This window comes from Brassica napus, unplaced genomic scaffold (genome assembly GCF_020379485.1).
Source record: "Brassica napus cultivar Da-Ae unplaced genomic scaffold, Da-Ae ScsIHWf_2557;HRSCAF=3304, whole genome shotgun sequence".
Taxonomy (NCBI): Eukaryota; Viridiplantae; Streptophyta; class Magnoliopsida; order Brassicales; family Brassicaceae; genus Brassica; species Brassica napus.
In genome coordinates, this window is record NW_026015873.1 from 13,908 (window position 1) to 39,322 (window position 25,415).

At 34.2% G+C, this 25,415-nt stretch overlaps 2 protein-coding genes and 1 long non-coding RNA gene across 3 annotated transcripts; 1 reads left to right on the forward strand and 2 right to left on the reverse strand.

Annotated features, from left to right (window-relative positions):
* Positions 1 to 925: 925 nt before the first annotated feature.
* LOC125601424 lies at positions 926 to 3,127 on the reverse strand. The gene is made up of 3 exons (XR_007334240.1): positions 2,829 to 3,127; positions 2,291 to 2,519; positions 926 to 1,845 (listed from the first exon to the last, which is right to left on the reverse strand). It is a non-coding gene; the product is annotated as an uncharacterized LOC125601424 (long non-coding RNA).
* Positions 3,128 to 6,116: 2,989 nt separating this feature from the next.
* On the reverse strand, positions 6,117 to 11,921 carry LOC125601423 (cation/H(+) antiporter 17-like). The gene is made up of 4 exons (XM_048773611.1): positions 11,337 to 11,921; positions 10,911 to 11,113; positions 9,253 to 10,254; positions 6,117 to 8,012 (listed from the first exon to the last, which is right to left on the reverse strand). Exons 2-4 carry the CDS (start codon positions 11,100 to 11,102, stop codon positions 6,753 to 6,755), a joined length of 2,454 nt encoding a protein of 817 aa, XP_048629568.1. The 5' UTR covers positions 11,103 to 11,113; positions 11,337 to 11,921; the 3' UTR covers positions 6,117 to 6,752.
* Positions 11,922 to 22,812: 10,891 nt separating this feature from the next.
* On the forward strand, positions 22,813 to 24,154 carry LOC125601422 (V-type proton ATPase subunit G2-like). Its single transcript, XM_048773610.1, has 4 exons — positions 22,813 to 22,905; positions 23,425 to 23,535; positions 23,623 to 23,723; positions 23,823 to 24,154. The coding sequence occupies exons 2-4, from the start codon at positions 23,448 to 23,450 to the stop codon at positions 23,964 to 23,966; spliced, it is 333 nt and encodes a 110-aa protein (XP_048629567.1). The 5' UTR covers positions 22,813 to 22,905; positions 23,425 to 23,447; the 3' UTR covers positions 23,967 to 24,154.
* Positions 24,155 to 25,415: the final 1,261 nt, after the last annotated feature.

The window sequence follows — 25,415 nt, forward strand, 5'->3', positions numbered from 1 at the left end:
TTTTGTATGTACATATGTTTATTTTGATAAATAAATGGTATAATCTATTAATAAAATATAAGTAGCTAAGTAATAGTAAAATTATTTTCAATTTTTTTCTGTCTTACAATTTTTTTAAAAAATAATATCCAATTTTATGATATTTTTGTTATTGAAAATTATATATAAGGTGATCAGAAAAATGAAAATGATTAAATTTTAGTTATGTGTTTGATTGGTTGGATTATAGATATATAGTTCATTTCACTTAATTTTTGTTATAAATTTTGTTCCCAATTATTCTCTTAGTAATTTAATTGACCCTCACCTTTAAATACACAATCCTTTTAAAATATATTTTTCTTAAAACATCCGTTTAAAAATTGTAATATCTTTCTACATTAAAAATTTACAACTACGTCACTAAAACCTAAAATCTACAAACTAAATTCTTACAAAAAAAATTATGCAATTACAACCCAACTATTTAGACTCATGATCTAAATATTAATTTATCTTACTTATATAAATTTTGATGCAAAACATTTTTAAATGTACAACCAATGATAATTCTGTTTTAGTTTTAAAACCATTGACTTCACAACTTTCACAGATGTTTTCTCAAAAAAAAATTTCCGCTTCGTCCTAAGTTTGTTTTGATGTAATTGCATCATCTATATTTTTACACACACATGTATATATAACCAATTTTGAACAATGATCATAATCTTATAATTATTTAATAATTGGTTGTTGATTAAAATAGTTATTACCAAAGTAAAATAAAATTTATGTTGTTATTATTATTTATACTATAGTTGTGATGTCACATGATAACGCACTAATGCATGATATATAACTGATGTTTTTTTCTTAAAACAAAACTATAATATAAATTAAAAGAAGAACCAATAAAAAAAACACGGAAGGGTAAGTACTGTATATATGTTCTCCAGGAACAGGTATCAGTGGGGAAAAAAATCATTCTTACATATATATAGATACTGACTCATTGCATTAACATGAATCGTCTCTTCCCTTCAGATACATCTGTTTCAGCCAGCACGCTTAGACAATAATCAACCGTCCATGGCTAAAAAGAAGTATTCTTACATATATATGTACAGCTAAAAACAACCAAGCTATTATTTTGTCATGTTAAATAAATTAAGAGAAAGATCTCATGTTGTGTTCCTCCTGTTTCATCTGTACCAAACATGTAAACTGCACAAACTGGGAAAACCATATAAGTAATCTAGGGACAGATCCTGAGTGATACTACCATCAGGGTCTCTTCATGAACCAGAGTTAAACTCGTAGACGTCATCTCTTTGATACCACAATAAAATTGTGCGTAACGTTAGCAAAATATATAATAGCCAACCAGAAATTAAATAATGAAGAAAAATGTAATGTGCAAGCTGATAAGCTCGCCAAACATGCTTTGTTTATGTTATCGAACAATCCTTCATGGATTGCTAACGCTGTTGCTTAGTTTTAAATTTATGGAAGAAATGGTTTGACCAAAAAAAAAGAAACAAAAATTGAAAATTGCAGAGAAGTGCATTACTGATTAAAAACAGCTGGTGGTTACAATTAGCTCTTGCAATAAAAACTCCACTTGTCTTTTACAATAACAAAGAGAAGAATATTGAGAAACATAAGTAAATAGCTTCATTCACTAAAAATTAGCACACTCCTATATTTGGTCTTCTTTTTTACAACTGAAAAGATAAAAAGTAGAACACAAAATTGATAGAACATGAATTTTGTGGACTCTAAACTGAAGAAACCAATGAATCACACCGTGATCATGTTTCCGCAGCCTCAGGGACGTCATAACTCATAAGACTGTTGTCACTTCCTCTGCAAGAATTAATTGAAGACAATATGGTTTCTCTGACATTTAAAACTTAATATTAAATAGAATGTAGAAAAACAGGGAAAACAAAAGAGCAAAAAAAGAAACAAAGATATGCAAGCAACTCTTAGCAGAACGATCAAATTTTTATCTATATGTGCTTGCTTCTCTTTTGATCCTAGGATGCTCCAAAACTTATGATTTATTAAAACAGTTTCTATTTTTTTCATCAGCACTATCATATATGCATATGTTTATCAAAAGCACAACATGGATCATGAACAAAATAAAAATCTATATGTGAATTGATTATGTCTCTCAACAACTTCGAGAATCTAGAAGACTATTCATATATTCAACACATACATATGAATGTAAAGCATAATACTTTTACAAAGATATATGAGTGGAGGAGTATCTAACATATAAAAATTCAGTAAATCTACGTACCAGTTTTTTACATGTAAATAGATTTCCTATCTTACATGCTGAGAGGAAGAAAAGCTGTAGAGTGAGAACGACCGAACCCAATAGATAATACCATTGCTGGATGACACCTCTGAAAAAATTGGTGAGATTTCTTGGTTTTTTGGGGTGGAAGGTCAGACCCTTAGCTCTGCTACTCCTTTTCTCGAACTACATCAGCGTTTTTACAGGGTACGAAAGCTCTACACAAAAACTAAATCAAGACAGTTTGGTCAGCTCATAGGAAACCAAAAAAAAGCAAAAAAAAAAAAAAAAATGTAATCCAAAATATTTTAATGGGCATCTAAGATCTTATATAAGTTAGGATACACGCAAAGAAGAGCATATGAAAATATAATTCACCTCATAGTAGATCATATTAGTTCACTGGAGAAGGGTTATATGTGAGAGCAAGAGAAAAACAACTATATGCAAGAAATCTATGTAACTTCCGTTTTTTTACCTCTAAGTATGAGATGTAAGAGATAGGAAGAGGAGATGTGTTCAAGGGGAGGAATCCCACCTCTATTTATACAGATCATGGCACCGTCTCTGAGATCATTGGGAAGCTTTGAATACACATCGTGATGGAGCCAATAAATGAGATTTATGATGAAGCCATTAATCACACCGTTTCATGTCGCCAGAAGAAGCTCAGAGGTCACCGGATCACCGCCGCACATAGAAAAGTGACGAACTTCGTTTCTTCGATGCAGGGTGTTAGGGTTAGAGTGATCTCCTTCACGTTGGACCCAGACTCTTACTAATCAAACAGCCCAATTACACCATATATTACAAACGAAGCCCAACATCCAAAATCACTTGATTACGTGGCAAAACGTTAAAATCTGATTGGTAGATTTTATTGTCTGATGTGGATGCCCTCTCAGATCAATATATCCTCCTTTTAGTATAGGAGGATATATTGATCTGATCAATATATAATACCATTGCTGGATGACACCTCTGAAAAAATTGGTGAGATTTCTTGGTTTTTTGGGGTGGAAGGTCAGACCCTTAGCTCTGCTACTCCTTTTCTCGAACTACATCAGCGTTTTTACAGGGTACGAAAGCTCTACACAAAAACTAAATCAAGACAGTTTGGTCAGCTCATAGGAAACCAAAAAAAAGCAAAAAAAAAAAAAAAATGTAATCCAAAATATTTTAATGGGCATCTAAGATCTTATATAAGTTAGGATACACGCAAAGAAGAGCATATGAAAATATAATTCACCTCATAGTAGATCATATTAGTTCACTGGAGAAGGGTTATATGTGAGAGCAAGAGAAAAACAACTATATGCAAGAAATCTATGTAACTTCCGTTTTTTTACCTCTAAGTATGAGATGTAAGAGATAGGAAGAGGAGATGTGTTCAAGGGGAGGAATCCCACCTCTATTTATACAGATCATGGCACCGTCTCTGAGATCATTGGGAAGCTTTGAATACACATCGTGATGGAGCCAATAAATGAGATTTATGATGAAGCCATTAATCACACCGTTTCATGTCGCCAGAAGAAGCTCAGAGGTCACCGGATCACCGCCGCACATAGAAAAGTGACGAACTTCGTTTCTTCGATGCAGGGTGTTAGGGTTAGAGTGATCTCCTTCACGTTGGACCCAGACTCTTACTAATCAAACAGCCCAATTACACCATATATTACAAACGAAGCCCAACATCCAAAATCACTTGATTACGTGGCAAAACGTTAAAATCTGATTGGTAGATTTTATTGTCTGATGTGGATGCCCTCTCAGATCAATATATCCTCCTTTTAGTATAGGATAGATACTAAACAGAATCTCGCTTAACATCACTCCTATATTTATGTTTAACATAATTAATTAATATCTCAGTTTATAATATATATCACAATTCATTTCATTTTAACGTTTAACAAGGCTCCTTATTTCCTTATACAAATTATTTCATTCATCTATCTATTAAATAGTACGTACACCAAAACATTAATAGTATTTTTTTTTGGTGCAACATTAATAGTATTATACCAAATAAGACGTCATACATTCGGTAACATATCATTCAACATATCATGCAATGTCATTTTACTATTATATCATTACAAATAGGGTGTGCGTTCAGATATCCATTCGGGTTCGGTTTGGGTATTTCGGATTTTCGGATATTTTCGGTATATGGGTATAAAACATGTTCGTATTTCTGTACTTGGAATCGGGTTCTGGTATTTTTTAGTTCGGGTTTGGTTATCTCGGGTCGGATTCGGATATTTAGATTTAAAAAAAATCTGCATTTCTCAAGGTTTTGTATTTAAGAAAATATAACTTTTGCTCAACTGAATTCTTATTTTTAGCAAATTAAATGATTAACAGATTTGGAGATAACATTTTTAAAATTAAAAAAAAACACTAATTTGGTTATTTTTAAAAAAAATTGGATAAAACTTTTGTAAATGCATGAAACAATAAGCTTGAGCAAATCGTTTTTTTGTAGTAATTATATGTATATTATATGATCTTAAAGTATATTTAATACCAATATAAATATTTTAAATATAATAAGAGATGTAAGCTAGAAATATAAGGTTAAATATACATATGTTCAGAATCTTCGAATATCTATTCGGGTTGAGATATTGTCCGCTCGGATTCAGATATCCATTATCTCCTAATTCTATACTCATTCAGGTATTTTGTTATTACGGTTCAGACTTTGGTTCAGGTTTTTCGAGTCGGGTTTAAATACGGGTTCAAATATCCACTAAAATGTCCAGACCTAATTACAAATATTTTCATTTGATAATCAAGCATTGACATATTTAATTTGATTATCAATTTATTATATAACTTAATATTGTAACCTTTCATCATTTGAGTTTCATTATTATCAAACAAAAAAACCTTTATATATATATATAATTACTTTATTAAAAATAAAACTGCGCTAAGCGCGGGTTATAATCTAGTTAATAATTAAATTTGACTGTACATAACTAACTTTATCGTTTTGATTTGCATGCATCTAACAAAGTTTTTAAGAAGATCATTACTCTATTCTTTCAGTTGGTAACACATTAAGAAGAAGAAAAAAGAATAAGGAAAATATGATGTTTTCAAGATTCACACCATTTAAGAAAAATCAATTTAATATACAGAAATGTTTTCTCATTATCCTTTCAAATAAACTTTTCTAATATAAATATAAAATATTTTCTCTACATTTAAACAGTAAAAATAATGAACAAAAATTAAATTTATTATTAGATAATTTAGTGTAATATTTTAAAAATTATATATGTATATTACATTATTTAAAAATATTTCAGTATCATATATATACTATTTGAAAAAATATATCTTATAGTCATGGTCCTTCTATAATTTTATTCAGAAAGTAATAATCATTCATCAAATTTTTATTTATTTTTATTCATTTCATTTACTTTTCATTCATTTTACTGTTTATTTTGGGTTTTTTGTTTTTAAGCATATTATTTACTGTTTCATTCATTTTACTGGTTATTTTGATTATTATAATTTAAAGGCTATTATTTATTGTTCATCAATAAAATTATATAATCGATTGATGTGTAGGAACTTTAATTTCTACCACAAAACAACTGATCAAAGTAAATATAAATTATGGAAAATAATTTGATAATACACGTGATGATTTTCTCTTTTTAACCGCTTTATGTTGGTTAACTCTTTGTATTTGGATTCTGTTTTATCACACGAACCGGTAGAATCCCATCATTATGCCTAGTCATTAGATATTCACAGCATGTCCCAGAAACTAGGCTCCACGAGACCACAACTCATACTCAACGAAAAAGAAAACTACAAACGATAAGAAATCTAGAAAGACACCTTCTATTCCTCAACTTCACCATGGAACATTTAAAAATTTATCAGCTAAACAATCAATGTTTAGCCTCAGAACTCAGAAGGTTCATTTAAGATTGATCTAAAAAGTTATGAGTCCAGCATTCAATACCAGCGATGGTTAAAGAACGACTTTAATCTGCTAAATGCTAATCATCTCCAAACAAACACTATGTGCTACTCAAAAGACACTCTCATCCGTGCGCAGAATCAAGTAGTAAAACATTTACGTCCTTTCCCGATTCATTTTTCTCGTCATCACTCATCAGCTAACTAGCTAGTATAGTAGTATCTGCATTATGAGACTAAATATTTAACCAATAACATTGAATTGTGATCTCGAATTGCCAGCTCAACTGATGAGGAGATATAAAACACATAATCATTGACTATTTTTTGTCAACTACTATAAACATTGACGGGCATCATTCTAGTCATTTTAATCCAAATGCTACGGATACCTACAGTGTATAAACGAAATATTCTTTTGTGAAATTATTTTATTCGAATTTATTATTTACATAATGACACAAGTCAATCTTTTGACCTTTTCGAGTCTTCGAATCCCAAAAAGAGATCGCTAAGGACTCTCCGTATCCTTAACCGGCGAGTCTTCCTTTGTGGCGTTCTTCAAGACTCCAACCACCGGAGAATCACGGCTTGCTACATACTGTTGCACCACCAACACCGACGCCGACGTCGAAACACTTTCGCTTGACGTTAACAAATTCCCCACCGGTCCAAGCTCTGGCGTGTCGCTTCTCATCACATGTAACCCTGAAGCTACCGAACCTTCTGGTGACTTCCCCACCAAGAAAAGATTGCTTCTTGAATATTCATCCATAGCCTTGCAGACTTCCTCGTGACACTTAACAATTTTCTCTTCGTATACAATCTGACACTCTGAGCTTTCTTGTTCTTTTAGCTTTGCTTTAAGCTCGGTTATAGCTTCTATATCAACCAATCTAGTTTCCCCTGAACACGAACCGGTTTGATCTTCGGTTATCTCGAGCTTCACGTTTTCCGGTTTAAACTCTTCACTAGGAATGAACCGGACCACGGTTAAGCTAATACCAGGATGTTCCGCCATACGAACCGCAAACGCTAACGCCTCGCGATCATCATTCCCTCCGAAAAACAAAACCGTTATAGCCAACGAGAAATCACTAGACGAGACACGAGTCGCACCACCAAGACCACGATCAACAAGAATCGCGACAGAACACGGAGCTTCCTCCATAACCTTCTTGTTAATCAAACGGTACTCGTTCCTTGTCGTCTCCCACGTCCTGTCCAGTCTAACGTGCTTGTGAAACGGAAGAATCACCATTGCAGCGCGTTTGCGTTCAGCGCTTCGGCATATATCTTCGTGGATAGTCGCCATCGCTGAGATGGCCGTCATTGGACGCACCGAGACACGGCTAAGTCTCTGGTAAGCCTCGAACGCGACCACCACCATGTCGGAACTGTTACCAGATTTGTCTTTGTTCCAGAAAGGAAGGCCGTTTTTTCTAACCTTGTGCGCCATCAGTATAGCAGATGACCTCTCTGAAAGCTCCATGAGATGCATCGCGTAGACTGATAGAGTTTCTTTACGGTTCGTGCCACGGGAAGCTTCGATGAGGTTCACGATCGTAGGAATGTTCATTATGCTTTGGAAACAGAACATAAGACGTAGCGGTTTGTTGGACCGGTTCGTTTCCTCGATTGTCCGGTTATTGTAATCGCCTTTGGTTGAAGATTTTCCTGGTTTATACACCGCTAAAACCAGAGGAGTCGTCATGAAGGTAGTAAAAATCGCCATTAGTACCATTATAGCAAAGATTTGATCGTTCAAAACCTGAAAAAAAACACCAAAAATCAGGTTAATCCTCAAATATTTATTACAATAAATCTCATATATAGCACTTTTAACTTCTGTACTAAATAACATTCTGAATAGTCAAACTAAATTACTATAACTCTTAAACTCTAGTTATTTTTAAATAAAAAATATATAATTCTATATCCCCTATATATTATTTGAGAAGCATTGCAACATTTTTTTGTAGCCACATGTCATCACTAGAATGATTCTTAGAATCCTTAGAGAAATAAGTTGGTCCATCTAAATATATAATAAGCTTTTTATTAAACCACAATAAATACATTATTAATGTGCTTCATTATTTCCTTAAATAAGATTACGGAATTGCCTAATGTAGCTAAAATATATATGACAATTAATGATTTTGAATAATAAAGATTTGATAAAAATAAGTGTGTATTATAATTATATTTGTTTAATTTTAAGCTATTAAAATAAATTAAACAATCATAGTAACCATATAATAAAAATTATAAAAAAAATACTTATATATTATATTTTGAATTTTTAAAAACGAGTATAAATTACTAAAACCGTTAAAAGTTTCACATTCAAATTTTGTGATCTATGATTTAAAACTTTTGTTATGACATGATATAAATAATTAAAAATAATATAAGTTAAAAGTCTCATTTAATAAGTATCAAAAATAAAAGATATATAAATATATGTATCATTTTAAATTAAACTATATGCCATATAAAAATACATAAATATCTTAATTTTGAAATTTACTTTGAACATTTTTTTGATAAAAAGTTTGAAAAAATATTGACAACTTAATTTTTTTAAAATATTATAAATTACTTAAACTATTGATCTCACAGTGAAAATTTTGTTATCACTAATTTAGACTTTTTGCTATAACAGATACAAATGATAAAAAAAAATGAGCAAAAAGCATCATCTAATAAATATTAATATTAAAATATACCATATATATGTTACTATCATTTAAATTTAAATATATATCATATCAAATAGAAAAAATATTTTTTCGATTTATAAAATTTATTTATATGTTCGCACCAATTTAATTATATAAGTAGTAGATAATGACTTTTTAGTTATTCAATATATATTTATTATTTCATAATATGTTATAAACATATAATATATAAAATAATTTATATATATAATGTTTATCCCGCGCAAGGCGCGGGTCTTAACCTAGTTTGAAAGTATTTCTCAAAGATTAATATATGTGACTTACCCCTCTGTCTTTACCAATGTTGAGGACAATAAGCTCAACAAGACCTTTCGTGTTCATCAAGAAACCGAGTGCTAATGATTCATCAAGAGGAACTTTGCAGTAAAGAGAAACCACCACCGTGCCGACGATCTTACCGAAGCAAGCGTTGAATATAACTAAAACCAATAGTCCCCAAGACTGAGCTCCTTGTATGGTCGCCACATCTGTCTTCAAACCGCTTGATACAAAGTAAAGAGGCAAGAACAGGCCCGACACGAGATCCTCAAGTTTCTCAACCAGAGAGTTTGCGAAATTGCCTTCTTTAGGGAAGATAACACCGATCACAAACGCACCGAACAGCGCGTGGATCCCAATCAAGTCCGTGACGAAGCTAGCAGCAAGAACAATACCTAACGTGAGACACACGTAATGTTCTTTAACCGGTTCCCCTTCGGGACAACGTTTGGCAATCCACTTCATCCCCGGCTGCACGACAAAGATACAGAACACAACAAAACCGCAACCCGCTAGAAACACCCATAGAGAAGTGAGCGGAGAGCTCCCTTCTCCGGAGAGAGCCACCGCGAGAGCTAGTAGAATCCAAGCCGCCACGTCATTAACCGCAGCAGCTGACAAGGCAATCTTCCCAATATCAGTTGTGAGAAGCTTGATCTCAGCGAGGATACGTGCCAAGACGGGGAAAGCTGTGATGGAGAGAGCAACGCCCATGAACACGAGAAAAGGAGCTTTGCTAGCTCCATCAGCAATGGAGCTACGCAGTGCAAATGAAGTTCCGATGCCGAAGATGAAAGGGAGAGTGATTCCAGCTAGTGCGATGGAGAGAGCTTTCTTCCCGGTTCGCTTGAGAGATTTAGGGTCAAGCTCGAGACCGACGAGGAAGAGAAAGAAGATGAGTCCCAAGTTGGCAAGTGTGTCTAGAACCGTTAGACTCTTTGCTGGAAAAACTGTGTCGAGAAACTTTGAGCTTTTCCCAAGAGCTGATGGTCCAAGTAATATTCCACCCTAATTAAAACACCAATCACAACAACATCAAACACAAACTTAAAACTATAATATAGTCCTACTTGCGCACCAAAAACATGTATATTTGTCTATATGCAAAGTAATATCAATGTATGCATTTATGACTAATCAATGTGTACTTACTAGTCAATTTTATGCAAAGGAATCAAATGTATACGTCAATAGTATATACTATCTATTTTCAGACCAAAAACGTGTATAATTGTGTATATGAAAAGTAAGCAAATGTAGTAAGAAAAGTATGAATTTATGACTAGTCAATGTTAATGAAGTTATACAATGAATCATATCTTCCACACTGATTGGAACTTGTGGAAAAGTGGAACTATAAGAAAATCAAACACACTCAAAGCTTAACGTGTCAGCGAATTTCTAGGAAGAAAAATGCATATTCTGATGAAAATTCCTCGGAATATACGTCATTAAATATCATGGACGACTAATTCAAGGTTATGATTGGTGTAAAACTCGTAAACAATAATGTTTTCAAAAGTCATTCAGATTTGGTTAATTTTTATAGATAAATGAATTATTGATCAAATTGGTAACCGCTTTTGACTTCTAATAAGAATCAAAAATTTTGGATCAAGATTAATAAAGAACACAAACTGAAAAGATGATTAAAGAAACGCTACCACTATCTCGGCGATGACACGTGGTTGCCGGAGAGGACGGAGGATAAAAGCAAGAACACGAGTGAGGAAAAGAACGATGCAGATCTGTAGTATCAGAAGAGGCAACGCATGTTGCAGAGGATTCTCTCCCTGAAAGACTCCATTAGAGGTTGCTTTCATTGGTCCTGGACATGTTGTATCGTTCGTTCCCATATCTTTTGGATCTGAAAAATATTAGAATCATTACGAGTTAGTATTCCTTTTCTTGTATTTTCTCGGATACATAAAAAGAGAAAGTAAAACTACGATGAATATTCTCAGGATAGAGAGATATAGAAGAACCCTATAGCAAGCCGATTACGTTTAAGTTTCTAGATATTCTCGGAAGATAAAAACAAATCAGATCAATGCACGAGATACGGATAGATACAGAGACGCGATACTCACGGATAGTTTAATATCTGAAAACAAGACGGAGAAGAGGGAGAAGTAGGAGTGGGAGGGGGAGATGGAGTATACTGGCCGTTACTAGGGCTCTTTATATAGCCTCCAGTCTAGCGAGATATCAATAATACCCCTGACTGCGCGGGAGTTATTTTGTTTTTCTTGTATAATAATAAATAAAACAAAAAATAAAACATTATCTCTAGGATATGGCTGGCAAGTCGCAACTAACAAAGATAGTTGATTTCTTTTGGAAATGTATATGTATATATTCAAATTTCAGCATGGGATATTTTAAAGTGGTACATTTTTTTTATGTTATATTGTTTTAAACATTATCATTTTGGTATATCGTTGTAAGTATATAAACGGATTCAATTATTTTATTGTTTTATATATACAAAATATATATGTGAAATAGAAATAAAATAAATCTTAAAAAAATTATTGTATATATTTTTGAACAACTAAGAACTTCCATTATTGTATATATATACTAATTCTATTGGTTTTGTGTTTAATTTCAAGAATCAAGAACTTGAGAATTGGTTGTGTAGACCGTAATCTGTTTCTATCCAAAATGTATCCACAAGTCTTATCTGTATCCATAAGTCAAAATTGCAGTCTTTTCTGTTTTTGGTATTCATATATTTCAGAGCCATCTTGAGAGGAAAACAACTGTATTTTCATCGGACTTCCTTGCAAACAGATCACAAATGTATTTGTGTGAATGTATCCTTGACGCCATCATGAAACACCTATTTATCGACGTAGAATTGACCAAAATTTTCTATCGACGTAGAATTGACCAAAAGTTTCTATCAACGTAAATTTTCTTTAATTAGGCTTCGTCATTAACAGATCTTAAATGTATTAAACCTTTCTACCGATATAGAGTTGACCAAAAGTTTCTTGATCGAGTTTTAACTTGCTCTTAAGCAAGCCTTCAAAAAAAAATTGCTCTTAAGCACAGAAGCAATTCCATATATCTCGTACGTAGAATACTCACACGATATATATGTGAATAAAAGTACTCTCAAATTAAATTACCGACCACCACTTGTTGTATACATACTTACGGGCGGGTCTTGTGGTCGTGAACGGACCTTGGATATAAACACATTATATGTTCGATTTTCCTACTGCAAAAACTAAAGTCACATTGTTCTCTTTATCATGGCTGCAGATACGTCCGTATGAAAATCCGGAAGAAATCTTGTCATGGACTGCATCTCTCATCCAGAAGTTAGTCCAGAAGTTAAGTATGTCTCTTTAACATACCCGAGGTTAATCATTTCTTTTAAAAAAAATATATACATACTTACAACATATTTTGACCCTACTCCATTTCATTATAAAATAGAGTTTTGAGTAATTCTACATTATTTTTATTAGATAATAAAGTAAAAAGAGATTTACCCAATAGATTTAGTAACTCACTTTTTCACCACACTAGGTATATACTAAAACATAGTACTATTAATGTAAAATTTACTTTATTTTGAAGAAAAAACAGAATAATCCACTTGAGATAGTCTTATTTTGTTTCACAAATGTAATGTCATTTTAATATTTTTCTTATTAAGTAAAAACATAATTTTAAAATTTTAATGCAATTTATTTTAGTTTAATACTCTATTCGTTTCAAAATGTTACATATTTTAGATTTTTCACACATTTAATAAAATACATTAAATATGCATATTTTGGTGATTATCTTTTTCCATAATTTTAAGCCAATAAAAATTGAATAAGTGCAATTAAACTTTTGAAAATTTTATAATTAATTAATAAAATATGCATTAAAAATACAAAAATATATCTTTTTGAAACAATTTTTTTTTCTAAAATATGCCACTTTATAAAACGGAAAGAATATTAGTTGTAAAATACATTGATTTTATAAATAATTTATTTATCTCAAATACCATTGATTAAATATATGTGATTAATGAAAATATAAATACAGTATGTTATAACCATTTTAGTAATCTGTGTAAATAAGATCAAAATCAAATTTTTCGTTAGACAGAATGAGTAATAAATATCTCAACAGCTGTATTTCAGTCCGTCGTATTACAGGGAATACTTGAAATAATGAATCCATCAGATTGGAACCTGAAGCCGCTATAATAGATTGGTTATATATATATTCTTTTGGAATCGATGTACTGGACTGGACGTCTTCAAATTGAATATGTATAGATGTTTTAAGTTTTAACACGTCCGTAGCATAAATACCTATTTAGTTTGAACTATCTGGCTTGAATTGAATTTTATTTTGTCTCGTAAAATTCGTTTTGGGTCAACTTGATGAACCTAGTACTATATTACGACTGATTCAACGCAAAACTATTATTCCTTCTATACTATAAAAACGTCACTTTAACATTTTTTTTTGTTACGTAAATATCATTTTATTGTGTATTTTTTTAAGTTACAAAAAAGTAAATATTATTTTAAAATTTCATACAAATTTTGTACAATGTATCATTTATAGAGACCATTTTATGGGCAATGGAGAGTATAAAAAATTTAAAACAGTTTTATGTGATCTTTACAACCAATTGTTCTTAACAGATGAATATAGTTTTGGAACCAAAGAATAACTTGTTTTTGTAACTTATTTTCAAAATATTTTGAACTTTAGTCACTCAAAATTCATACATGTTGACGAATAGGCTGGCACGAAATGTTCGGATTAACCATCTTTAGTCGTCGTTTATATTGACGAACGGCGTCTTTGAGCAGAGCTAAATGAAACCTAGTCTAAGGCCTGAAGGCCCCAACTGTGTTATTGAAAAAAATATAGAACTAAATTTTGAGCACTTATGGGAAATAAAATAATATCAAAACTGAAAACAGGCCCCATTATTTTCCCACGCTTTATTTTTTTTCTTTTAATTTTTCTTTTTTTTTTATCTTTTTCTAGTATTGTAGTATAACTGTACAATATAAATGTGAGTCCCTATTATTTTTTTGTTTAGGGTTTCTCGTATTTCAAGACTGTTCATATATGTACAGAATTAACACTTTGGTTTACATAGTCCAAGTTGAGTATGTTCATGTTGCTGACAAAAAAAAATTATTTGTAAATTTAAAATTAAACAATTTTCGTAATTAGTGTGATCCTTTGAAAAATAACATTCTTTGTAAAAAAAAATTATTTGAAAATTAATAAACTTTCCAGATCAAAATAATATACATATATATATAATCCTCTATTATTGAGAAAATGGTAGGATTATTGGATGTAGCACCAAAAGACGGATCACATTGTTATGATATTCAATATAGTGTAAAATTTTCAACAATGCAATAGTATACCTATTCTTTGTAAACTCATTAAGATATTGAATACCAGATTATAATATATATCTACACTGAAAATAAGAAAATATATACATGTTCTGCTTGTAGATGTAAAAAAATATGGGTTTCACGTAAGCTTTCTAATAATAAAAAATAAATACAATATTAACTCGAGACAGATTATCCTTTTGATAACTTAATTAAATAAATTCAGTGATACTTGGAATATCAGAATGAAAATTCAGAGTATTGTCGTTCGGTAAGCTAATGTCAATGCTCGGTTGATGACGACATATAAAAATGTTGGTTGGTTACAGGATCACTTATAAAATTGATGAAGTTTAGCAGAAATAACGACAGTGATATATAAGTTGCTTTCAAATTATTGTCAGGTCTCAGATAAAACTATGCATTAGCGAATACTAATGTTTACACATATCATCGTAAAACCATGAGCCATGAGGTGTCGAAAGAGTTTGCGACAGTCTTCAATTTTTACTATGGTATTGGGCGCCAAGATATATGTCAATAATATCTTCGAGATACAATCTAGATACTTTCCTTATCATAATAGGAAATACTAATGTGTATATGTATCGATGTAAATTGATCAATGAAAGTAACCGAATTCACTTTATTTCATGGTATCAGAGCATAAAATCCTTTGACCTAGAAACATTTTATTAACAGCCGCCGTCGCCGTCGCCTTAGAGCCACCGCCGCCGCCGTTGTTGAAGAGCACCGCTGCTGTACAAGCCGCCGTCTCGTTCTACTTAAACTTCTACCTCTACTAAAAACCTAATAATGTCGGGTACTACTGGAGCTGTCGCCACCGTTGCACCAAATCCTATGTTCTCGTTACACCCCTCTGACAATCCCGGAGCTTTGATCTCCTCTGTCGTGTTGAAAGAAGACAACTACCCGGAGTGGTCGACTGAATTGAGAAACTCACTTCAGGCGAAAAAGAAAATTGGGTTCATAGATGGAACCTTTACGCAACCAGCAACTGAACCCGATCTAAGCTCGTGGCTTGCAGCCAACTCGATGATCGTTGGATGGATTCGGACATCCATAGATCCCAAAATTCGCTCCACTGTGGCTTACGAATCTGTAGCTGCAACTCTTTGGGAAAGCCTTCGTGTTCGTTTCTCAGTAGGCAACGGAGTACGAAAGCAAGTTTTGAAAGATGAGATCGCTTTGTGTAAGCAAAATGGTCAACCTGTTCTCGAGTATTATGGACGCCTGACGAAGCTGTGGGAGGAACTCCAAAACTACAACACCTCGAAGGTGTGCCGTTGTGAAGCCGCAGCAGACATATTGAAGGAACGCGAAGATGATCGAGTACATAAATTCCTCTTTGGGCTTGATCTTCCTCGATTTGGGAACATCCGGTCAACAATCACTGGAGAAGACCCACTCCCTCCTCTAAACCAAGTTTACTCACGTGTTATCAGAGAAGAGCAGAACCAGAATATTGCGCAAACACGAGAGGTCGCCAAAACAGAGGATATCGGTTTCTCTGTCAAAACACAAGCGGCTCCTCAGGCTGCTGCAGTCTCTGGACAGCGTTATCGCGACCGCTCTGCTCTTTCTTGCACTCATTGTCATCGACAAGGGCATGAGATGACCGAGTGTTTCCTGCTTCATGGATATCCTGACTGGTACCTTGAGCAAAATCCATCTGCAGCTCGAGGAAACCGACCTGCCAACTCAGACAACAAATCTGTTCAGCGAGGTGGACGCGGAATACGTGGTACAGGACGCGGGAGAGGCAAAGTGAATAGTGCTCGCTCCTCCAGTAACAGTGGGCACGATCAGATTTCTCAACTCATCCAGCTCCTTCAATCTCAGCGAACAAACATCTCATCTGAAAAGTTGTCGGGTAAAACTAATCTTTCTGATGTAATAATTGACACAGGTGCCTCTCATCACATGACAGGTGACTTGTCTATGCTGATAAACGTGGTTGATATCGTTTCTTCACCTGTCAAATTCCCAAATGGGAATGCCTCTCGGGCTACAAAGCGGGGTGTACTGCCATTGAGCTCTGGATATTGGCTCGATGATGTGTTGTTTGTTCCTGACTTTGACTGCACATTGATATCTGTTGCAAAGCTGTTGAAACAAACTGGTTGTATAGCCATATTTACAGATACTTTGTGTTTCTTGCAGGACCGTTTTACGAGGACTTTGATTGGAGCGGGTGAAGAGCGTGAGGGAGTGTACTATTTTACTGGAGTCTCAGCTGCTCGTGCACACAAGGTTTCAAAGGGAGACAATTCTTCTGGAGTATTGTGGCATCGTAGATTAGGACATCCATCTGCTGGTGTTTTGCTTTCTTTATCTGAATGTGATCAATCTTCTAGTACTTTGGGAGAGATCAAGAGTTGTGATATTTGTTTTCGTGCCAAACAAACATGAGAAGTTTTTAATGATAGTATTAATAAAGCTTCAGATTGCTTTTCTCTTGTTCATGCGGATGTTTGGGGGCCTTATCGAACCCCTTCCACTAGTGGTGCAGTATACTTTCTCACACTGGTTGATGACTACTCTAGAACTGTGTGGACACACCTTATGTCTACCAAGACGGAAGTCTCGGCTCTGATTCGAAACTTCTGTGCTATGTCAGAAAGACAATTCGGAAAACCTGTTAAATCATTTAGGAGTGACAACGGCACTGAATTTATGTGCCTTACATCTTTCTTTCAAGAGCAGGGCATCTTGCACCAGACCTCCTGCGTTGACACTCCTCAACAAAATGGTCGAGCTGAGCGAAAACACCGACACATCCTCAACGTAGCTCGCGCGTGCCTCTTCCAAAGTCATCTCCCTGTTAAATTCTGGGGTGAAAGTATCCTCACAGCCACTCACCTGATTAATCTGACGCCTTCCTCTGTTCTAAAGGGCAAGACGCCTCACGAGTTGCTTTTCGGCACCCGACCCAAGTATGACATGATACGCACTTTTGGCTGTTTGTGCTACGCTCACCTTCGGTCGCGTGACAAGGATAAATTTGGTACTCGCAGCAGAAGATGCGTCTTTGTAGGCTACCCGTATGGTAAAAAGGGATGGCGACTATATGATATCGAGTCAGGAAAATTCTTTGTTAGTCGCGACGTACAGTTTCAAGAAGATGTGTTCCCATTCGTGAATGCTGCACATGAGACTTTGCCTTCACAACAAGCACCGGTTGAATCTGTTGATGCAGACTGGACGCCTCCACCTATGGATGATCTCTCTCCAGTGACGCTTGCTGAGGTTTCTCATGATATACAAACAGCGGAACTTGCTTCCACCGAACCTGTTCTGACAGATGATGCAACTGACACTGCTGTTACTCCTCTGGTCACTGCAGAATCTGATGAATCACATACCGTTGCTTCACCTGAACAGCTGGGTCGCGGTCACCGCTCTAAGAAACCATCAGTCTTGTTGAAAGATTTTGTCACCTCTAATGTACACTCCTCCTCCGCTCATGCTCTTCCACCTGGTTTCTCCACTTCAGACTCCTCGACTACGGTTTCTGGTAAGATTTTATATCCCATTGCACAATGTTTGACTGACTCTGGTTTTTCAGCAAACCACATTGCTTTCCTAGCTGCTGTTCTTGAGAGCACAGAACCGAAAAATTTTAAAGCTGCAGCTCTCATTAAAGAATGGTGTGAGGCAATGCGACTCGAGATAGAGGCTCTCGAGGCTAACCATACGTGGGACATCACTGATTTACCTCCTGGAAAGAAAGCTATCAGCTGCAAATGGGTTTACAAGTTGAAGTTTAATGCTGATGGAACACTTGAGCGTTACAAAGCTCGGCTGGTTGTATGTGGAAATCGACAGAAAGAAGGAACAGATTATAAAGAAACTTTTGCTCCAGTTGCTAAAATCACTACTGTCCGATATCTTCTGAGTGTTGCAGCTGCGAAATCTTGGGAGGTTCATCAAATGGACGTTCATAATGCCTTCCTTCATGGTGATCTCAAGGAAGAAGTTTACATGCAGCTCCCTCCTGGTTTCAAATCGAGTGATCCTACTAAGGTCTGCCGTCTAAGAAAATCTTTGTACGGACTCAAACAAGCTCCTCGATGTTGGTTTGCAAAGCTCTCAGCAGCTCTCACACAGTTTGGGTTTCGACAGAGCAAGGAAGATTACTCGCTTTTCTCTTACAAAAAGGGCAAAACCATCTTGCATATCTTGGTCTATGTCGACGATTTTATAATTGCCGGAAACGATCTCGCTATGGTTGATCGGTTCAAGGTTCATCTCAATGAGTGTTTTCACATGAAAGACCTTGGTAAGCTAAAATACTTCTTGGGCATTGAAGTTGGTCGGGGTCCTGATGGTTTCTGTCTCTCTCAAAGAAAGTACGCCCTTGACATTGTCGCTGAAGCTGGTCTGTTAGGCGCTAAGCCTTCTCTGGTTCCTATGGAACTTAACCACAAACTTGCTTCTGTTAAGAGTCCACTGTTCTCTAACCCGGAACAATACCGTCGACTGGTTGGACGTTTTATTTATCTCACCATTACACGGCCTGACTTGAGCTATGCTGTGCACATTTTATCTCAGTTCATGAAGACTCCATTGGTCGCGCATTGGGAAGCTGCTTTACGTCTTGTGCGTTATCTGAAGGGCTCGTCGACACAAGGCATCTTACTACGGTCCGACAGCGAGCTCAGCCTTACTGCTTACTGCGATTCAGACTGGGCTGCATGTCCAATCACAAGAAGGTCTTTGTCGGCTTACATTGTTTACCTTGGAGATTCACCGATTTCGTGGAAGACAAAGAAGCAAAATACAGTATCATGTTCATCTGCAGAGGCCGAGTACCGCGCCATGGCTTACACACTTCGCGAAATCAAATGGCTTAAGTCTCTTGCGAAGACATTTGGTTTTGATCACTCTCATCCGGTTACTTTACACTGTGACAGCCAAGCCGCGATCCATATTGCAGCGAATCCAGTGTTCCACGAACGGACAAAACATATTGAAGCTGATTGTCATCAAGTTCGTGATGCTGTTCAAGATGGCACTATCTCTACAGAACACATATCTACAAAGGAACAAGTTGCAGATCTTTTCACCAAAGCTCTTCCAAGACCGACATTTGAGTACCTTTTGTCCAAGTTAGGTGTTCGACATTTCGTACCACCTACTTGAGGGGGGGTATTGGGCGCCAAGATATATGTCAATAATATCTTCGAGATACAATCTAGATACTTTCCTTATCATAATAGGAAATACTAATGTGTATATGTATCGATGTAAATTGATCAATGAAAGTAACCGAATTCACTTTATTTCATATGGCTCATATAATATGTAAGAATTAACAATCAGCAAGCAATTAAGTATGTTTAGATGTTCGAGTCATATAGTAGACAGACAGCATGTACAAATAAAGTATTGTGTGTTCAGTGAATAAAATAGAAAAATCGTGGTACCATGCTCTGTTATACCCATTGATTGTTTAAGTGTACAGTGGCACCTGTCTGTATTGTGTCTGTCATGTTGAAATGGTAAAAGTTTTATAATTTAGAATCATAAACAATTATAATCTTCATTTTTTTTTTTGTAACAAAACAACTATAATCAAATCAACAAATTACAAATGGAAAATACTTTCTTAGCAAAAAAAAAAAACCAAAAAAATGAAGACTCGGACACGTGGGAACAAAAACTAAATACGGGACCTACAATGTTTCGGTCATGCTAAAAGTTCATTTCATGGTTAGATATTAAACAATTTTATATTAATAAAATAATTACTTACTAGTCCTATAAATCGCTCTCATCCGACAGAGTCAACCAACACATGGATAACAAAACCTTAAGACGACTTATTAAAATATTAAACTAAATCACATGTTCAACTTTGAGTTTTTGATAAGATAATCATACGGACACCATTATTCTATTATTTAATTAGTGGCTCAAATCGTTGGAAGAGAAAGTCGTTCATTGTTTCACTTTCTTTTGTTTCTCTGCTGTGGATTTAAATCTCCAACTTTTTTACAGAGTTCCTCTCGTTTTATTTTAACACACGCAAAAGTACAATCAAAATTTTGCAACCCAAAACAAAGACCGGAGACTTTTAAGGAAATTAGATAGCGATGACGAAGTATTTATCAATCACTATACGTTAATGAATTTGACCAAAGAAAAATATAATCGTCACGTCATAGTGATCATACATTCGTAGACTTCCTTACAAAACAGTGTTAGGTAATCATGTATGACGTAATTTATACTTTATACAAAGGATTTTTTTTCTTTTTGGTATTTCAGTTAGATGCACATAGATTAGATTGCGGGTCCAATTAGTCTTTAGTATAGTAACACATAGAAGAAGAAAACAAAAATAAGAGTAGACAACACACAATTGGATGTGAATAGTAGACTTACAGGAAGAATAGAACAAGAGAATAGAGATTAAATTAAGAGAAAACGTTACTTTGCGTAAATAATATTTTTTTATAACCGTCGTATGATTTCAAAGACTTTTTAGATCTAGTGACTAATCACCACAAAATCCGTACAATTCATATTTTCGTATCACTTAAAACGTGCCGAATGTCCGGACTCGAACTCAAGTGACGGTACTCACATTTGTGAGCCATTTACCATAAAACTAAATGTTCCGGTTATAAATAAAAATAAATATCTTCACAGTTTGTTCTTCGTCTTCCTTTTCACCAAATTATGGTAAAATCATTTACATTACTTTTCATTTTATTGGTAAAAGAAATTAAATAATGACTTTAAATCAATTTTTTGTCTATTATATAGACAGTTAAACACCAATCAGGCAATCACACTCTACAACTTCAATTGATGACCATTTAACAACTAAAAAGAAAAATGAGTTAAATAATGAACAAAAATTTAATTGAAGAAATAAATAAACAAAAATATAAAAATTTATGTTCAATTCATTCTCCATCAAAATTGAAGGAGGAATTTTTTCTTAATAATTGTTTTCATCCTTCAAAAATGAGGAGAATAAAGTGGGATCCATGTGTCTATAATTTGACAAAAATTCAGCATGATTAGTATAAAAATTGAAAAATAAGAATTTTACCATTATTTGTTCATAAAATGTAATCACCAATTGAAGCCTACGTGAATATATATTTATGGTACTCATAAACCGGGTTTTCTATTTTTAACCGGTTTTCTATTACTATTAGAAAGATATGAAAACATTAGGTTTCAGTTGATGACCATGCTGAAGAATAAAATTATCGTGAATTCTTTGTTCTTTAAATTATTGATAAGTAGATCCACTATTTTCCTCTAGATTCCTCGTGAAAAATGAATTTACAAAGAAAAAGTTTCTTCTGCAATTATGATGAAGAACAAACAATACAAAAATTCCTATTTGTTTATTTTTTCAGTTAAAATTTTATTTTTCATTTTGTTCATTTATCTCTTTAACTATCAATTTTACAATATTCCATATCAAGTTTGTATTTCTTCCATATCAAATCCATATATTACTTCTTTATCATATTTAAGATGTATAAATATTTGTGCGTTTTCAATAAATAAAAAACTCACCCAGTTCAATAATATATTTCTAGCTTACAAAGTCGTCTACATTTATTCTATTATTACAGTAATCAACTATTGAGCTTAGCTGTCTTAATTCATAAAAGTACGATCAATAGATAAGTTAACATGACTACCCATTATAAACGTGTTGAATTCTAAGATAATAAGTGCAGCTGATATACTCCTCGGTTCCATCACAACAATCTTTATTTTCTTTGGTCAATGAATCGCAACAAACGTGGAGAATAATTAACTAGTATGAAATTACATATTCCTCACTCACCAACACAAAGTAAATGACGTAATGGACAAGTTTACGAGCTCTTTAAGTTTTCGTTGTGGGAACTGCGAAGGCAATTAATTACATCTTCTACAAGCACCATTCAGTACAAGTGTAGTTAGATATAAAACGAATGTGTGAGTGATGAGAAGAATGATTAAAAGAATTAACACTATGTACATGAAAGTTTTCTCCGTATTCTATGATAGATTTTTTATAGGTACACAAATGCAGATAAATGGGTGGTTGGCTCAGGCCCATTTAGTCCTCTAAAGCCCATTTAGTCCTCCAAAGCCCATAAAAGTAAAGAGGAGTGGGTTTTGATCAGGCCCATATTATTATTGTGAGGGAAAAATCATATCCTTGATCAAATCCGTTCTCGTCTTCTCTTCTCGTCTCGTCTTCTCTTTCTCTCCAGTTTCGCGGAAGCAGGTAGACTTCTTCTCTGTTCCCCCTAGATTTTGGTATATATCAGTTGAAGCATCCGAGACGATATGATGATGAAATTGGTATAGAGTTTTACAGTGTTTTTTAAAGGCTTTTGGCACAAGGATCGTGATTCGTGATGGATCGTTTCACATTACAACCAGTTTGTAGCAATTCAGATCGTAGAATCTTTTATTGTTGTGATTATGAATGCTGGATTGCGATTCTGAGCTAATTTGACTCTTTCGAACAGTTTTACGATTTGATCTTGTAACATTTTGCTATTTCATCTAATGCTCGATCTGATCACCGTTGTGTATGAACATTGCATAGACTTTGTTAAAGTTTGGATTCTCAGGTTCGATTTCTCATATGACCTTAGTTAGATCCAATGATTTTGTATTTTGGTGTAGATAACCGTGTAATCAATCTTGGTTTAGTTTCTGGTTATTATCTGTTTAGTAAACCAGAGAAAAGCTCACTATAACAATTTGTGGCGTTCTTGAATTAAAAAAAAAAAAACAGATTTTTGAGTTATCCAATAAAACATGGAATCTACCAGTAACCATGGGGGGATCAAGCTACTGCTAGCTGCTGAACACGAAGCTCAGCAAATCGTCAACGCCGCTAGGACCGGTAAACTACAAGCTCTGGTCGCAATAATGCATTTGGTTGAGTAGCATTATATGTTGAGAATGTATATATGTTTTGGTTTTTTGAAAGCAAAAATGGCAAGGCTGAAGCAAGCCAAGGAAGAGGCTGAGACAGAGGTTGCTGAGCACAAAGACAGCACTGAGCATGGTTTCCAGAGGAAACTCGAAGAGGTCAGATTATTAAAAAAAAAATTGTTCTTAAGTTAAATGTGTTTCTTTAATACATCATGTTATTGATGAGAAAACTTTACTTCGGAAAAAAAAAAACAGACCAGTGGAGATTCAGGTGCAAACGTGAAGAGGCTAGAGCAGGAGACTGATGCCAAGATCGAGCAGTTGAAGAATGAAGCTTCCAGGATTTCCAGAGATGTTGTGGACATGCTTCTCAAACATGTCACCACTGTGAAGAACTGAGATATATATCATAACCAAACCATCGATTGCAAAATGGTGTCAAGTGTTCTTTTGAGTGCATTCATTCATTCTTTTCTTTCAAGTGTTTTTCTGGGTTCGGGGATTGAACTCTTGCTGTTGGTCTCTCCAGAAGACGTATATGACTTTTGTGTTTTGTAATAAAAGAAACCCATTGCATTTTTGTTTCATCAAGGAGGTTGTAACAAAAGACTAAATCAGAGAGCGTAGACGGTTCCCAACAGTGAGTGCAGGGCACCAAAAGGATTGGATTTGCATGACAAAGCTAGTGCTAGAGCAGTTCTTATACATCGACTCGTTTTAAAGTCGCCTGAGAGAACATATCTATGAGCCAAAATAAGATATTGGATTTTAGAAAAATGTAGATGCTTAAAGGACCTCAAAACATGAAGGAATGGGGGTAAAGGGTGATGATGAATGTTGATCAACAGTAGGAAGTAGCGTTTGTTTATAAATATTATAACCAGCAATAACAATGGTTTTCTTTTATCAACTGGAATTTTATATCAAACACAAGAAAGGATACATTGTGGAATACATAACTGAATGAGAAAAGTAAATCTGCAGAGACAAAACTGACAGAAACTCAATTCTCCAGAGTATGGGAAGCATTCATAACAAAACTGATAATGCAAAAATACCACAAATGTTCTATAACCAAAAAACAGAAAATACCTAGGGGACTTAACCCAAGAATTGAAATACTCAAACGAAGCAACGGTTTTTTAAAAATAAATTATGAATTGAATAGCATAAGAATTGTTGATTTAATCACCAAATGCTACTAGAAGTACAGAGACTAGTAGTATACAAGTACTTTATATTCATAGGTTAAAAAGTTTCTAGATGAGAAAAGGGAACACGGACTAAAGCCTCTACAGTCTACACATTAATAATTGCCAGTTTCCTTCATTAACTTTGTTCGTGTTCCAATGAAGTTAATAAAATATATAAATAATCAGTTAAGAGAATTTTCCTTATTTTTCATACAAAATTTGTCTAAAAGAGCTTAGAGCACCTCCAATGGTGTTACCCACCATTGGAGTCCTTAGCCTTAGTTTAATATTTTTTTTTTTTTTTAAATAGTTAAGGACTTTAAACCTAAATCTTGGTCCAATGGTGTTATCCGTTTTGGAATCCTTAGCCAAAAAAAAATTAAATTTTAAAACAATAAAGATAAAAAATTTTATTTATTAAAAGACAAAATAGAAACATACAATAATTAAACATTTTAATCATTACCAAACTTGTTCCAAATATTTTGGTTCTGACTTGATTCAAGACTACCCGTGACATTCAGAAACGTAAAACTTGGAAGAGACATCATCTGTTGTCTTCAACTGGAACATGTCTTGCTCTTCACCTGAAACAAAGAAAATGACATGAGTAAGTAAGTTAAGTAAATCAATCTTCTAATGCAAACATCACTAA